The sequence below is a fragment of the Populus alba genome, chromosome 1 (assembly GCF_005239225.2).
Source record: "Populus alba chromosome 1, ASM523922v2, whole genome shotgun sequence".
NCBI classification, from domain to species: Eukaryota; Viridiplantae; Streptophyta; class Magnoliopsida; order Malpighiales; family Salicaceae; genus Populus; species Populus alba.
Genome location: NC_133284.1, coordinates 15,511,535 through 15,529,541, shown reverse-complemented (window position 1 = coordinate 15,529,541; position 18,007 = coordinate 15,511,535). Strand labels below are relative to the sequence as shown.

The following is an 18,007-nucleotide window of genomic DNA, read 5'->3' as shown; positions in this document are numbered from 1 at the left end:
ACTTAATGGAAGCTCCACCTCATTGTGTACATAGAAGTTGAACAAATTGTTAAGCTATTTTAGGTGGTGAAAGCTTCCCCTTTCCGCTTCTGTGATGTTTCTGGTGCAAAATTAATCCTGATGCACAGGTTGCACAGAGTTGGGGCTTGTAATTGAAACTTGTATGTTGCAGAATTTTTAGAAACTGAAATGATCATGCTTGGTCTACAAGCTATTAAAATTAGTTTCTTGAAGTGAAGCATTACAAGAAAAATGTAGAGCATGATCACAAAAATCTAGGAGCAAGTTTGAAAGTTCAGAGAAAAACTCTCTGTCCAGAAAAATAAAGTAAGGAAAAGGGAAAAGGTTCTAACACTATGTGATTAAGTTACAGGTCTAGTGCATGTGCATTGTAACTCCACTTTCACATTTTCTTGTTGTGCCGGAACCTCGAAAATGTTGCTCAGTCATCATTGCAGATGCTACTGAAACTCACTGTTCTAAGTTGGATTGGACCTAATTTCCCTTCTTTTGAAGAGTTCCTTTAAGCAGAATTTGATGTGTCATTGCTGAAGAGTATCTAAATAGGAGCCGGAAAAGAAAAATGATCCATAAAGCTACCTGATCCATGTCTCCTCCAAGGGCTCTCCCCATCAACTTCTTGAATATCAGACACACTGGTCTGTGGTGCATCTGCATAACCATCTCGAAGTGATGGTAAGACTTGCATTGTCCTGCCCTCATGGTTACTGTCTTCCAATTTTATGCCCTGTATCATTTGAATAGCATCTGTGATGTCTAACCGTTGCTGAGGATTTCTTTTGACACAAGCAGCCCCAATACCCAAGAGCTGCCTCATCTGACCAAGTGAATTTGTTGAGCTTGCAATTTCAGGATCAAGCAAATCAGTTTCTCTGCCATCGGAAACTGCTGATTCCATCCATTGGACTACATCAGTCCCTCCCTTGGCCTTGTTGAGGTACTGAGAAGGAAATTTTCCTGTAAGGATTTCAAGTACGATGATCCCTAGACAGTACACGTCGCACATAGGTGATACACCATATTGCGCTGCTTCTGGGGCTTTATACCCAAACAATGCTTGAGCCAACATTGGAGGGCTGACCAGGGGACCATGTCCAAATTCTGAAAGCAATGGCTCGTTATCATTGCTAAGAAAGACATTGCTTGATTTGAGATTGCCATGAGGCAAGGGAGAGGAAGCAAGTTTTGTATGAAGATAGCCCAATCCCCTGGCGATTCCTTGAACAATCTTGAGACGGACAAACCAATTGAGTTCAGCATGCGATGTTCCTCGATCACCTGAAGAAATATGATGTTAAGCAAGATACAAGATTGCTGAGAAAAACCAAACATGAGACGAACCTTTGTAAGAGAAAACGTTGGAAAATGACATCATACCATGCAACAAATAAAGCAGACTGCCTTTAGGCATGTATTCATATACCAACAGCTTCTCATCCGGCCGATAAAGAAAAGCCAGTGGTGTCAGAATATTGGTATGATTCAGTCTTCCTAGCTTTCTGATTTCTGCATCAAATTGATCTTTGGACAATGTATTCATCTCTCTCGTTCTCTTGACCACCACCATGACACCGTTAGCCATCTGCGCCTTGTACAGAGACCCCATTCCTCCATTTCCAAGCACTTCTGCAGAAGCTTTCATCAAATCTGGCAACCCAAATACACCTTTTTCATTGTTCACAATAACTAATTCTCCTACACCACCCCTTCCGTTAATAGACCCTTTACGGTTTGATCCCATCTTTTTGATAGCATCCACTCCCTTTGGTCGATTCGACAACGAAACTTGCACCTCAGGTGCTGCTGCTGCTGCTGCATTACCATTACTTCTATTTTCAATTACATCAAAATCCTTGTCCCTTCGCCTCATTCTAAAGATTATCATTGCTGTTATGGAAAGAAGCAACACAGCCAGAGTTACGGCCCCCGCGACTGTCTTTGTAACATTATTGTTGTTATGACCTCTGTCTTTGCTAACCATCATATCAGCATCCAAACCAACACCGGCTGGTGATTCTGATGATGTCTGCATTGTGTTTTCACACCCTCTGCCAACTCTGTCTCCACAGAGATGATCATTTCCATCGAAGGAACTATAATTGAATATTGCTAAATTCGGTGGGATTTCCCCTTCCAGCATATTGTTTGACACATTAAATGACATCAATGTTGGTTGATCAATAGATGGAATAGTCCCACTAAACTGATTGTTCTCGAGATGTAATTCGCTAAGCCGAGGCAACTCAGCCAGTGATGGTGGAATTCCTCCAGTAAACTTGTTATCGGAGAGCCAAACTTTCTTCAGAGACTTCATCTTCGAGAAGAAATCCGAGGGAATCTCGCCAGAAAACTGGTTCCCTCTCAAGTATATAGCCTTTAAATTGCCTAAACGATTGAGTTCAGGAATGGCACCTGTAAAAGAATTACGAGCAAAGCTTAGGCTCCTGATTCCCTGTATAGTAGCCAATGCATCAACGTCAATGGTTCCTGATAAGCCCATGTTTTCGAGCTGAAGACCCGTGACAATGCCATTGAAACAAAGAAGTCCGTTCCAGTGAGTTTGTCTATTGCAAGGGACAGAGCCTGAGATCCAAGAGCTAAGAGCACTGGCGTTAGTAAATGATTTTTTAAGCCTGAGCAAAGCTTCAGAATCAGAAACAGAACATGTTAACGAAGAATGGAGGGTGAAAATGATGAAGAGAAAAAGAAATGGATGGAAATGCCAATCTAATTCCATTACTTTGGCAAAAGAGCTTGACAAGTTTTTGCACTGCAATTTCCCGTGTGATTTTTTGTGGGGATTTGTTGAATTTCCATGTTTTTCGGTTATTTGCCTTCTTTTCTTGTGGTCTCTTCATTTTTACCCCCCATTTTTTTTTTCTTTTTTTTCTCTTTTTGTGAGGCTTAGAATTGGGAGAGAGGCATGGAATTATTGAAGACTAGAATCTCATATACTAATTATATAGAAAAAATAAATCTTAATTAAAAAAAAACAAATAAATTCTTATATTTAATCAAAAAAATGAAATATAAGTTTTAATTATTAAGAACTATATTAAATTGAAAATAAAGAAAAAATATCTTAAAATCGTTATTTTTTATATCAAATTTGTCCACAAGATTTAAGAAATTCTTAATTAAATCTTTCCATTCTATCCAAATTGTACTATTATGTTGTAATAAATGAAATGTTTTATATGAAACTTAACATTTGTATATAGCAATTGTAATAGAATATCCCAATTGATAAATAAAAGTTGTTTGGTATAAAATCGATACAAAAACATATTTGAGGGAACCAATTCAATAATTAGGAGCATTTTTTAGGTTTTCTCATATATTTATAAGTATGATTAGAGAATTGAAATAATTTTTTTGTCGTTGCTGTAAGAAATCTCATCTCCATCTTACAAAAATAAGAGAACATTAAAAGAGAAAGAAGTCTTTATTCTTATCATAGAAATTTTAATTTTGCAATTTAATTTTGAAATTTAAGTTTGTTCAATTATATGATGAATATGCTACATATGTTAACTACATCATTAGATGCCAATTCAAATAATCTAGACTTTAATATTATGAAATTATAATGCGCTTTTTTCTACCACAATCATTACCATTGTTATAACAATTCAAATATATTTTCTAAAATTAGTTGTTAATTTAGATAAAATTTATTTATATTACATAGGTGGTGCCCGTGAAGAGAGAGAGAGAGAGAGAGAGAGAGAAATGAGAAGAAATTAGATATGGGGTTATAATTCGTTTGAAATCAGATGGCTCATATGCGATATGTGAGTCGGAGATAAGGCTTACAACTCATTCAACTGTATTATTTTTCTAATTATTTTATGAATTATGTTATTTTATCTTTTTTTACTGCGCTAAAAAAATTCAAGGCTAGACTACTTTTTTTTTTTTATTTGGCAAGACTAATTAAAAAGAAAATGAAACTTTGTAGCAGTCAAAAGAAGTGCTTTTATGGCTTTTAAAAGTCATGAAAATGAATATGATGTTTAAAAGCGTGGTAAAGATTACTTTTCAAAATAATTTTTTTCTCAGAAATGCATTAAAATAATTTTTTTTTTTTTACATCAGCATATCAAAATAATCTATATATATAATAAAAAAACACGGTTTCAAACATATTCCCAAACACTACCAAAATGTATTCAAACATAGCCTTTTAGAGGGGATGATTATATTTGTAAAGTCTATGACAAATCCAGCCATCTATATAATTATAAAATCACTAATTATAGTTGGATTGTTGTACCAAACCATCTATTTTTATGGGTCAATAAGAAAAACATACGGGCAAGCGATATAGAATTCTATTCTTGCAATTAAAGTTTTTTTATTCTAATTTTCAATCAATATGGATATCTTTTAATCGAAATATGATATGTTTGTACATGTGTGTATAATCTCAAGTTTTTTTTTATAAGCTTTAGATATTTTTCCTTTTTCTTAGAGTTTTTAAGCATTTTTCTTGATTATGGTAATGTTATATAGGATATTTGATTTTTTAATTTTTTTTTGGATTGAGAATATCAAAATTAAACAAATTAATAGTACAATTTGACTAAAATTGATATTAGTTGCACAGGTATTATTGTTAGATAAAGCTTTTAATATCAAAATAATCCTTGTATAATATAAATTGTTTATTACAAAATATATCTAATTATAAAAATCAGGTATTCATCTTTTCTAATATATTAGCACTTCACCATATACAGTTCGAAAAATTGAGTATTCAATTTTTTTTAATATGTTAATATCTTAGAATTCTTTGCATAACTCAGGTATCTTTAAATAATATTTTTAAATTAAAATCTTAAAATAATTATTAACACTTTTTCCTCTTTAATATGTCCTAAACAATATTAGCAAAAATATATAACAACAAAAAATAAAAGGAAAAAGGATAACACAAGAACAGTAATTTGTCTATCAAATGACATTTTTTCCCCATATCTTTAAATAATAGGAATTTTTTTAATTTAATTTTTTATAAAAATTTGTTTTTAATCTCAAGAAATATAAAGGTTTCGTATTTCACTTGTAGAAAATTAAGGCTTAATTTATCATTTTACTTTTGTCTCAATTATTCAAAATTAGTATTTAAAATGATATTCAAAGCTTGTAAAATAGGTTAAATCAGTACTAATAGTTAACTATCATCCAATTATGACATTAATTGGATACCATATAGATAAATAATTAGTATATCTGCTCGTGATTTTCTGAGGTACTGAAATATTGAAAAAAAAAAGTTTAGTATTAAAAATGGGTAAAAAAAATATAAAAAACTATTTATGATTGATATATAAAAATATTAATTAAGGCTAAGACAACATGGAACATTCTACCAAACTTGCTATTCAAATTATGTGACTGGAATAACCCAATTAAAAATAAAAAGAATTATAATTTATAAATTCTTTTTAAAAAGTTGTGTTAACTTTTCAAACTTGTAATCCGAGTCATTAAACTTCAAGTACCCAATCTAGAAAAATTATAAAGTTCAATTCTCAAAAAATTAAATATTAAAGGATGAAATTGAAAAAAAAAATAATTATACAAAATGATTTAAAAATATAGCAATTCAGAAAATGAGGATCAAAATCACTATCACTACTATTAAATAACTCTAAAACATGTGGAGAATTCACTGTAACAGCTTTGGTTTTTTTTTTTTACCCAAAATTGACTTCTTTCTTTGTTTTTTTCACTTTTTTTTAATTTTTTTTTCAAAATTATCTTTACTAATTTTTTTTAAATATTAAGCTGGTTAAAAATTTAACTATGTAGTTTTTTTCTTTAAAACATTGTGGATTGCTATAATATTCTCATACATTGTTTTTTTTTTTCTTTTTATGATTTATTTATTCTTTTTTTCCAAAATGATCATTTTAGATTTTATTTTTTTATATTAAGTTGGTTGAGAATTTAGCTTTGTAGTTTTTTTTTTAAAATAATATGGATTGCTACAGTGTTTCCCCTACATAGTTTTTGTTTTGCTACAGTGTTTCCCCATATATATTTTTTTAAAATTATATTTATCGAATTTATTTTTTCAATATTGAGTTGAATGATAATCTAGCTTTAGCTTTCCCCACATGTCTTTTTTTTTTTCTTTTTTTTCAAAATTGTCAATTTTTACATTTTTTTTTCAGAATTATTTTATTTTATTTTATTTTTTTATTATTGAGCTGGTTGAAAATTTAGTTTTTTTGTTTATTTCTTTAAAACACTGTAACTTTCCTCACGTGTTTTTTTTTTTTCGCTTTCGTTTCCTTTTTTTTACATGTTTTTTTTTCATTTATTTTACCCAAAATTGACTTTTTTTAAAAAAAAAATAGTGTTTGTCATTTTTTTTTATATTGATCTGGTTGAAAACTTAGCTTTGTAGCTTTTTTCAAAAAAAAAAAAAAACACTATGGATTACTACAATATTAGCTTTTTTTTTTCTTTTTAATTTTTTTTAATGAATTTTTTTTTCTTTGATTTAGTTTGTTAATGTTAATTTTTTTTTTATTTAGTTATCAGATTTTCATGATACGGATCTCGAGTTTGATGAGTTGACCTGATTTGAGGAGTTATTTTCTTCATTTAGTTTAGTTTGTTAAAGTTAATTTTCTTTTTATTTAATTATCAGACTTTCATACTTTCATTATACGTATTCTGGGCTTCACAGACTAACTTGGTTTGATGGGTTAACCCAGTTAATTCTGGGTAAACCCGTCATTTTTTTTCTATTTAGTTATCAAACTTTCATTACGCGAATCACAGGTTTTACGGGATAACCTGATTTAAAGGGTTAACCCAGTTAATTTATTTTTTTTTCTTTTTCTTCGTTAGTTTTTTTCCTTCCTGTTGATTTTTTTTCTTTGTTTTTTTTTTAATTAATCTATTTAATTATCACACTTTTATGACACGACCTTATAGCCAGACCCACATCCAATATTCTTGAGTCCGGTGTTGCAATCAGGCTCACTTAAACTTGGATCATGCAAGTTTAATTTTATTATTAATATTATAAATATTACTTTTAGGTCAGGCGTTGCAGCCAAACCCAAGATTCTTGGGTATGGCCTTGCAAAAAAAACCCAAGATTTTTAAATTTTTTGTTTTTTTTAATATTTTTATACAAAAAAAAAAAATGACCCGCTACATCGCGCGGGTACCAAGACTAGTTATTAATAAGTAATATCATCACTATTATCATTATCACCACCACCACCACAACTATTCATATTAATAATAATATTATTATTTTAACAACCATTACCTCAATCATCATCACTATTATTGTTGTTGTTGATATTACTATTATGATTATTATTATCATCACAACAATTATTATTAATATTTTTATCATCATTAGTACTCTCTTCCTCCTTCTTTCTCTTCTCCTTCTTCTTCTTCTTTCTCATATTATTATTATTATTATTATTATTATTATTATTATTATTATTTGATTAACATGGGTGTTTGGGCTAGCATGCGTACACCTTAACTAATTTCATGGGCCTTAAAGTTAACGACCGTGTAAGCTTCCAATGACTCTGAGATTTGTGGGACTCAAACTAATGACATATAGGGAGCAAACTCAAGACCTGATCAATTGAGTTATACCTCTCATGATTTTATTATTATTATTATTATTATTATTATTATTATTTATAATAGTGGTACCAGCAACAATATTATTATAACCACAATAACTACTATTATTATTATTATCACCACTATTTTTTTATTATAACTAACATTAAAATTATTATTATTATTATTATTAGCATCATAATTATTATTAATAGTATCATGACTATTATTACAATTATTATTATTGTAAAACTTAAAACTATAAACTTAATTTGATAATTGAGTGTCACATTCCTGCACAATAGTTAGTAATAATAAATTATGAATTTTAATTATTAAAAAAAATTATAATTTATAATTTTTTAAAAACCTATATTTTCGAACTTTAGAAATTGACAGTTGCCACGTGAAAAAGGGCGGAACGTGAACTGTATTCACCAGCGCACGTTTGCATCTTCCACCATCGAAGTACGTTAAACAGCTAAAGAGCCCTTATAAGATGTTGACACATGCCATGTACAAGTGGATCGTACATTGAGAAAATGACCAAATTGCCCCGGAAACTGGAATGACTTGGCTTCAATGTTTACCAAGTCCTCATGATTATGAAACCAGACAAATAATAAACGAGGTCAACCGATTATTATTATTATATAAAAAACAAAAAAAAAGAAACGTGAATAAATAAGCAGCGGTTTCGCTTTTAATTAATTTTTAAGGCAACATGGGTCCTACACGCGTGTCGGTAGTCGGTACAGAAGAAAATACTGTCCCTACCCAACCTAACATTGAAGACAGTACCTCCGTCTGTGATGAAGTTACTCAAAAGGACAACCGAGTTTCCGAAATTACATAAATTGGTTAGAATTTAGAGTACGTTTTGATATGATTTTTAAATTATTATTTTTTTATTTTGAGTTAAAATCCAAAATTTACATCTTATAAATAACTCATGACTAAAATTATTATAAAATAAATTAAAATTAAAATTAATGGAAGCAGTTATTTATTTAAAAAATATAGCATAAATTATAATTATAATTCATAAGTTAAAAGTTAAGAGTTCAAATTTCTAGCTTTGATTGAATCGAAATTTTTACTCAATTTCATAACAAATGTTTTATTCAAGTTAAAAGTTATTTCTAATCAAACATATATATTTTTTTAATAAAAAATAACTTAAATCATTTTATAAAAGTTATACCAACTTTAATTTTAATATCATTTCATATTCATTATAGATAAAAAAAAAAAATCCTCTTAGCTCAATATTTTAAATTTAAAAAATAACTTAATCAATTTATAAAAATTATACAAAAGCGCATTTTAATGTATGTAAATAATGGGAATAATTTCTTGTGTGGGAATAGCACTCTCATCACTTGGGGTAACATAATAGAATTTCACATAAAAAAAATGATATATCTCATAAATCATTAAACAAAGATATAAATTAAGTTTAAAGATTGTTTTCATGAAGTTAAATTTAAATTTACATAGATGATTCACATTTGGTAATTAATAGAAATGTACTTGCATTGCTCAATTATAAAAACAATTAAATATTTTTTTTATTATCTAACTCAATCCAATAAAGAAAGACGATCACTATTAGGGAGATATAAATAAATAGATAAAATCAAGACAATAATAAGATAAATTTTTTTTTTCAGTAATCAACAGTATTTTTACTCAGCTTGCAAGCGAATTAACAATAAATCTCCTCAATAAATGATTTTGAGAATGCATCTTCTATATTAACACAATGCACTCAAATTATATATTTATTTTATTGAATATTAATCTTAATATTAATACCCAAAAAATTAAGGGTTTATTTGGTTTAGAGATCGAGCTATAATCATAGCTAATACTAGATTATTTCTCACATTGTTGTTGTGATTTAGTGACACGACCAAAAAATTGATGTCTTCTCCCAAGTGCAGGAGTGTCAAAGTAATAAATAACCCGACAAGACCGGGATTGAACCACAAAGAGGTTAATTGTATAAATTATAAATAACAAGACAACAACAACAACAACAACAATAGTAGTAGTAGTAGTAGTAGTAGTAGTAGTAGTAGTAGTAGTAGTAGTAGTATACTCAGTACGTGGCGTTGTTATACCTGAGAATGATCTAAAAGATCGGGTCACAAGTTTCCAGCCTATATACTGAGTTTATGAAAAGATCAAAGAGATATATTATATAATATAAACACAAAGTAAATAATAATAATAATAATAATAATAATAATAATAAAAGAAGATGAAGAAATTAATAAGAACTTTGAGATGGAAGATTAATGTAAGGATTAAACAATGATAAAAATAAATGTCAAGGTTAGAGGATCCACTAATGATATTTCAAACAAGTATAGTATAAACTCTTATTATTCAACTGGAAACCACACACAAAGAAGGTTCCAATCGGATGATTTCTCATTAATAGCTCATTATAAATTATTAACATGATCATATTAATTATCTTATTTACATAATACCAAACTTTTAAATATTATCAGGAATTCATGATGTTAACTGATATTACCAACAAATCAAGTTCTTTTCATAACCCAGGTGTAGGTAATACAATACGGTTGGATTATGAGAGTGCCAAGCATTTGTTGTACCAAGTGTTCTACAACACAAATCTAGATTAACCATTTAACAAGCAAGGTATTAAGAATTAGTAAGATAAAAAGATAAGACATGTTAATATTAAACATTAAGGTCCATGTTGAGTTTACACTATACTTATTCTTACATCATTAGTGTAACCTTTTCACCTTGACATAATAAACTTAGCTAAACATAATAATAAAAAAAAGAAACATAAATAAATAAAACAAGAATATAAAGAAAATACAAGTTAACTAGGTAAAGGAAAGGAAAGGAAAAGCATAAACAAGATATTAATGAAAGCAAAACTTAAAAATTACAAAAAAAATATAAAGAGAGAAATAAAGAGCATGAACTTGATCTGAATAACTAAACCCCTAAATACATAGCAAATGCCTCCTTTTATAGGCCAAAATTCGAAATTATTGATTTGATGACTAATTGTTGAGTGGGTGGCAACTTTTGACTTTGTGAAAATCCTTATCTTCTTGTCTGAATAAAACGAAAATGCTAGCATCAGAATTGGGTCCACTTGAAAACATGAAAGTTGTAGGAAATTGACTCAGCTTTCCAAGAAAAAAAAATGGAGGTCATTTGGACTTCTAGAACTCTAAATATGGGCCAAACACTGAACAATATTCGGGCTGCAGGACAGATTCGGACTTCTCCGTTGTTGCTATACTTTGGACTTGAAGATAGCCTTCTTAGATCTTGATGAAAACATGAAAGTTGTAGGCTTATGTCTTACTGAATCTGTGTAAAAATTTGAGGTCATTTGGATATCTAGAACTCGAGATATGACCCAAACACCGAATAGTATTCTAGTTTGGATTGCACCAACATCTTTTTTCTAAGTTTCACCCTCTCTTTATCTTCACAAATTTCAGTAGTTGAATTCACCAATCAATCCTTTGATTTATGTGATAGGCCTGCATTTAAGATGAATATTTACCATATATTAGGGCATTTTATAGTATTAGACTTGTTATTATAAAACATGCTTTAGTTAAGGAGTTATTGATACTTTAAGTGTAAAATGATAATATAAAACCTTAATAAATATGCACTTTTAAATACTAATCACTTAGACCATGCAACATTTCAATTAATTTTTTTAATAAAATAATTGAGCTCATAAACATTTGTAGCTTATTGTGCTTTGATTGCGTCATAATTTCTTCAATTAGCTTGATATGAGGTTTTAACGATGTTAATAAAATGATTTGACATTAATTTGATACTTAATTTGAAAAAATAAAATTCAATTTTGTTAATTAAAAATATTAAAATTATAAGGATTAAATTTGATACTAAAACAAAAAACGTAGCCTTTTTTTATTGTCTATGAGTCAAAAAATTAAAATTTTAATCCTTAATTTTTTTTTTATCTGTATTTGTTGAGGTTTTGAGTTTTATATCCTACATTTCATTTGTTTTGTGTTTAGTTCTTCTATGCTGTTAGGAGAGAGAAACAATTGATAAAAAATAATGAATGGTTGAGAAAAATATTATTTAGTCAAATTTTAGGAGTTAAAAAGCTAATTTTAGTGTCAATGTGTTTTTCTTTATAAGGGTATTGTTATTGAGATATTTTTGAACTTTATATCACTAAAAAAAAAATTTAAGTTAAAAAAATACATTTTTGTTATAATTTTATGGTTTTTTTTTAAAACTAATTCAGGGATGTTTTGAGATCAGAAATTAGTATATTGAGATTTCTAGAGTGTTTATTAAGTGTTCTCAAGTAAAAATATATTAAAAATTAGATTTTAGATCCTAAAAACATGGGATGTTGGGCAAAATCTATATTAATAGATGACTCGATCTGTCAATGCAAATAATATGTCACTACTTTTTTTTTTATTTAAAAAATAGATGATATATCATTCGTCTATTTAAAAAAAAAAATTCAACGCATAAGGTCTAGCTTTGCATGGTCATATGTGTCTATCTTCTTTTGTTATGGGCTATGCGCACTAGGCCACCCAACTAAACACTTGTTCTTTTGTGTTTAGTATATGTGGTTTAATTTCTCTCATTTTAATAGAATTTATTAAAAAATTTAATTAATTTTTATTAAATATCCTTCTATTTTTACTTAGTTTCCGAATTAAATTATAGCTGTTTGTTTTCATGAATATTAGCTAATGTTGTTTTTGTACATTCCTTTAAGATTTGTTTTTTTTTTTTCTTTTAATTCTTTTTTGTTGGCTTTCCACTAGATGTCTTTTTCTTATCACGTATTTAGATAATAATAATAAAAAAAAGTAGACTAAAATGTTCTTCATGACATCAGGCAAGCAATTTCTAACTCTTATATTTTTAAATATATTTATGTTAAAATTATCAAAAATTTATTTCATTAAAACTTGATTTTATAATTATGATAAGCTTTGTTTATAAAAATATATAATCTACTGACAAATATTCCAAAAAATTAATAGAAACAAAGGGTGACGCTCTCTGCTCTATTTGCTTGCAATGCTATACCTATCAAAGTTGGCGAACGCTTCTTGTTCTCGCCCAGCCATTTCTTTTGATTATTATTTAATAATAACCTTAGACTATAAGAAGAAGCTCCAGAATCAGCGCAGGGCCAAATAAGCAGCAGGAGAACTTGACTAACCTGCCGCCAAACAGAAAACTCAAGCACGGAGCGGGAGGTCCCAGCCCAGCGGCTGGGGAGACAGAGTCTCCTCAGTTGCGTTCGACTCCCAAGCTCACCCATGTACTTGGGGGTTCTGCTAGTGGGGAAGGTGTTTGTTTTCTCTCTATACCGCACGGGTTGGAACCCCTTTGTATACCTTCCTGCCATCCCTGCGATGACTTACCTTTCTGTTTTTTTTTTTTCTTAATTCAAAGCGTCCAATTTTTTTTTATATTTATGTTATTTGCCTTTTGTTTTTATCAAATAAAACACCTAGCACAAAAGTACGATATATATATATTTTTTAAAAATAGATTAATAAAAAAATATAATTACACCAGAAAATTACTTTGTTTGAAATAAAATGATATATATTGAAATTTTTTTAATAAACTAATTAAAATTATACTCAAGACAATATTTAATTAAATATCGCTTAGCATAGCATTTATTTTCAAATATTATTGTTGCATTATAAAGCAATCATTTCATTATTATTATATGTGAAACTATTATGCCGACTTTTTTTAAGTTTGTGGTCATGAATTTTCTTAAAAAATAAAGTTTAAATCATTATAATTTTCATAAATAATTCCTTTTAGATTTTTTTACATTTTATTCAATGAACCATGTAGCTTATAGAAAAAATATTTACAAAAAAAAAATTACATGAACCGACAAAATATAGTTTTTGCAAAAAAAAATATATTTTCCTCATAATTTTATTTGCTATTTTTTTTTTGTGAGTTTGTTTTATTATCGCATAATCAGTTAAAAAAATATCCCAAAAACTTTTCTATAGCAATGGAGAGTATATTATTCTTGTTTTTAAATATATTTGTATCAAAAATATCAAAACATAATTGTATTAAATTATGGATTTAATGAGATACTATTTAAAAATCAATTATCCGAGTAAAAAAATATATATAAAAGGTTGTAATAATATGATAAATGAGTTTTAATTAACTAGATACCTTTTAATCCTTATTTAAAATCATTTATTTTATTATATATTATATATATATTTATTGTAACTGCTTTTATTTTTTTGAATAAACAACAAAGCTCAAAAAACTTCATTTTTTGTTAAGAAAATATATTAATAAGAAAATAAATTATTTTTGTGAATGGAATCTGAATTATTATTTTCCTTACCAAACAATATTTTATTATATGATCAAATAATTAAAAAAAAATTAGAGATTAGATATTTTAATATGTGTTTGTCTTTTAGTTTCATGACTCACTCTTTAGTTCTTTTTAAAATTTATTGATACATATGATTCATTATTTATTTGATTAAATATACATTTAACTTTTTAATTTACAATTAAAAATTCTATATATATATATATATATATATATAACATCTTCTATTTTTGAGTTAAAAAACTTTTGATGCAGCACGGGGTAGCTTGACACGTACATCTAAAAGCATGGGAGGCCATTATGGTAAATTCGGTAAAATCACGAGTAACTCGGGCAAGTATTCCTGGCGTCTACTTTCGTTTTCTTGACTCGTTCTTATCCTCAACCTTTTTTTTCTCGTGCTGAAAAACGTGCTTGAAAAACGAAAGAACAATGGATCAGTTTAAAATTCAAAGATAGTAGAACAATGACAACTCATGGCTAATCAGGTTCAAAGAACATGCTTATGAACCTAACGCCCTCCTTATATTCCTCCTGCCCGACCCCCTCCACCAGATACAGGAATTGTTTCCCTTAAACAGCATCCCATCTGTTCGATATTCTCATCATCCATGGCGAATTTGGCACAGAATTCCTGCAAGTCACCTGACCAGATATCGAGCTTTGCTAAAAAATGCAATCTTTTGAGCCAGTACTTGAAGGAGAAAGGGAGCTTTGGAGACATCAGCCTTGGAATAAATGGAAAGGCTCCTGAAGTTAAAGGTACCCTTAAAATTCTGTCGTTTTTTTCTTTTCTTTTCTTCAAACGCAGATTTATACAGAGACGTGTGTGTGTGTTTGTGTGTTTCTTATCTTTTTTCTGTTTGATGTTGTTTTTAGGTCCTGAGACGTCTGGTTCGCCAGCAACAACATTGAATCTACTCACCAACATGGAAAATTCATCTGAGCATATCACCTTCAGACAAAAGCCTGTGGCATCTTCAAACATGATGAAATCCATGGATTTCTTTCCTCAGTTTGTGGGTTTCAGTCCTTCAAATTACACGGAAGACGCCATCAACAAGGCTGGTAATCACTTGAGGTATCGACATGCATACATTCATATGTATATAGGCAGAAAACTCTGGTTCCCGATTTTATTATTCAACTTTACTTTTCATGTGCTAGATTCTTATGTTGTTTTTATGACATTAGGAAATCATCTACAATGGATCCCGGAACTGCCCAAATGACTATATTTTATGCTGGAAAACTGACCGTGTTTAATGACATTCCGGCTGATAAGGCGAAGGAGATCATGGCTTTGGCCACCAAGGGAAGCTCTATCAGCCCTAATGGGTTTCCCTCTGATCCTTCAATAATAAAAGTTAACTCCGCCAATTCTGTTGCTGCTCTTGATTCCAATAATGCCCAACAAAGACTGCATTTACAATCTGAAGCGCCCTACGGTTCAGGTAAACAATTGTTTTCTAATGTAAATATCGTTCTAATAGATTAAGTTGTTAATAGTGTTTAATTAGTGAATTTATATCCTTGCAATAACCCTTTCTTTTTTCTTACAGATGTACCACATGCTACAAGAGCATCCCTTCATCGGTTCTTTTCCAAGAGGAAAGAAAGGTACTAAAATGTTAAAATTAAAAATATATATTTTAATGTATTTAAAGTAAAACACTTTCAAAAACAATCAGTCACTTTATAAATAATTAACGAATCTAAATCTTCTTATCACTTTATAAATGATTAAATGCTAGTTATCGAATATAAATCTTCTTGGATTATTTTTCAGGGTTTCGGCAAGAGCACCGTATCAAATACACAACCCAACTCATGATCTTCCCAGTTCTTCAAGACCCGAAGAAGGCAGTAACCCGTTGCTTGCCCTAAACGAAGGCCAATCATCAAAGCAGCTAGAGCTTAAGTTGTAGCTTCTAGCTAGCTGGTGATAAATTAGCTCGCCATTCGGTGTAGCTTGGCATGATTAGTTCAGTTTAATTAAGATCGTTATATTATATTTTCTTACATATTGTTGTAGCTAGGTCAGTTTAATTTGTGCCTTGTGCCCGTTCACGCACAAAATTTTGCAATTAATCTCTTGTATATATTCATCATTTATAATCATATATATTCATCATGTGAATAATGCTGAAGGCTTTCAAGCTAATTGGAACGTTTCTGTTCTTTCTTTCTTTCTTTTTAACGTACTCTATTGATTTTTGCTTGGGATCCAGTGCATCCTCTTAGGTTTGGAGGGAAATATTGTCCAAGATTCACAAATAAAATTGTACAAGTGAGGAAAATGTATTTAGTTTATAAAAATATAATATAATTAGAATATAGCAATTTGGAATCATAACAAAAAAAAAAAATTATATATAGAGATTCTAACAATGTACACTAAGCATATATCAAACTTCCAATTGATATCAAAACAAGGTCATGACATACATGCTAATCATATAATATATCTTTATATAAATTAAAGCAAAATCAAATAAATTAATTTACTTGTTGGAGCACTTTAAAATTAGTTAAGTTATGTTTGTTGATAATGACCAATTTTTTACTCTTAAAGTTTTATTGCTTCTCACTTAGTAAAACATGACTTCAATAAATTTCATAGGATTCCAACAAAACCATCTTGTTTTAGGACACTTCTAAACAAGGTCCAACGAATCAAGGAAATTGTACTCAATTATTCTTCTACAAGGAATGAACCTAAGTTCTAAATTATAAGGAAATTTAAAGAGTACACAAAGATTTAAAACCAAAAGAGCAATGTTGAAAAACAGGTGAAGAACAAAATTTATCAAAACAATGCATAATTAACCAACATTAAACACTCTTCTTCAGCCAATTTTTATAGAGAATTTAAAAAACCAAAAGTTGACGGACTTCCCCCACTAACAACTTTGATTACCCAAAATAAATAAGAATAAAACCTTAATGTTTTTTTTTTTTTAAATCAGGTGACTTTTGAGATGAAAAGAATTCAGGCATTATTGAAAAAGTTATAGAAAAACTTATGAGATTCTTCCTTCCATGAACAGATCAAACTATTGGTCTAGAAGAAATAATTTTTCATTCTTTGAATAATATTTATCTCTCTATCTATTTCTCTTACATAATAGCGACTTAAAAAACCTTAAACTAACTTAAACATCAAAGGGTTATTTCGCAGATAACACCCACCATCCATCCTATTATTGTCCACGATGAAAGCCCAGATCCAGTGAAGTTTTTTTAGCTTCATTAGTGGCATTGTTTGTGAAAAACTAAACAAAAACCTTGTTTATTTCCTGTTAATCACTCGTTTATAACTTGATCATAAAGTTTTCATGGCATATAACATTAAAATACTAGGAGAAAGAGTTACCGACTTGACACCATCCTTAGTAACTTCAATAGACCTACAACAAGTAGCTTAACAAGCACTCATAGAGGTTGTGCTAGCTAGCCACCAATAGCTCAGGTCTCTCTATGCCTATCTATAAAATATGTAGGTTGCTATACAACTACATGCTCCTCCACTTGCTATATTAGTTGCACCTCTTGTACAATAACAGTTCTAATTCCTAGAAGAGATTGCCTAGAAAAAAGTAAAAAATAGTAAATAACATATCATAATCCTTGTAAGGAGTAGATAATGTTATCACAAAGATCCTTCTTATGTAAGACCCTTGAGATATGATATATGTATATCAAAATGCAAGGTCTAGGGCTATAGCCTTCGCCATCGACCTTGTTCTTCCATTGAGTCTCATTCTAACACTCCATACCTAAATGGTTATACACATAAAAAAGGCAAAAGGACTCAATTCAAATAAGAGATTTAATACCATGTGAAAACATTTTGAATACTCATCTTCTTAAAATCTTTATAGTAGCCAAGATGAACTTGGACCACTATAATGGTTTGTCTAACCCTAAAAGACATGCTTAGAATATTAGAAG

General features: G+C 29.2%; 2 protein-coding genes across 2 annotated transcripts; one reads left to right on the top strand and one right to left on the bottom strand.

Moving 5' to 3' along the window:
- Window positions 1-559: 559 nt before the first annotated feature.
- Window positions 560-2,758, bottom strand: LOC118034868 (pollen receptor-like kinase 3). The gene is made up of 2 exons (XM_035040301.1): window positions 1,399-2,758; window positions 560-1,299 (listed from the first exon to the last, which is right to left on the bottom strand). The coding sequence occupies exons 1-2, from the start codon at window positions 2,756-2,758 to the stop codon at window positions 560-562; spliced, it is 2,100 nt and encodes a 699-aa protein (XP_034896192.1).
- Window positions 2,759-14,521: 11,763 nt separating this feature from the next.
- Window positions 14,522-16,238, top strand: LOC118034912 (protein TIFY 10b). Its single transcript, XM_035040354.2, has 5 exons — window positions 14,522-14,815; window positions 14,933-15,134; window positions 15,248-15,507; window positions 15,616-15,673; window positions 15,843-16,238. The coding sequence occupies exons 1-5, from the start codon at window positions 14,665-14,667 to the stop codon at window positions 15,979-15,981; spliced, it is 810 nt and encodes a 269-aa protein (XP_034896245.1). The 5' UTR covers window positions 14,522-14,664; the 3' UTR covers window positions 15,982-16,238.
- The last annotated feature ends 1,769 nt before the right edge of the window (window positions 16,239-18,007 follow it).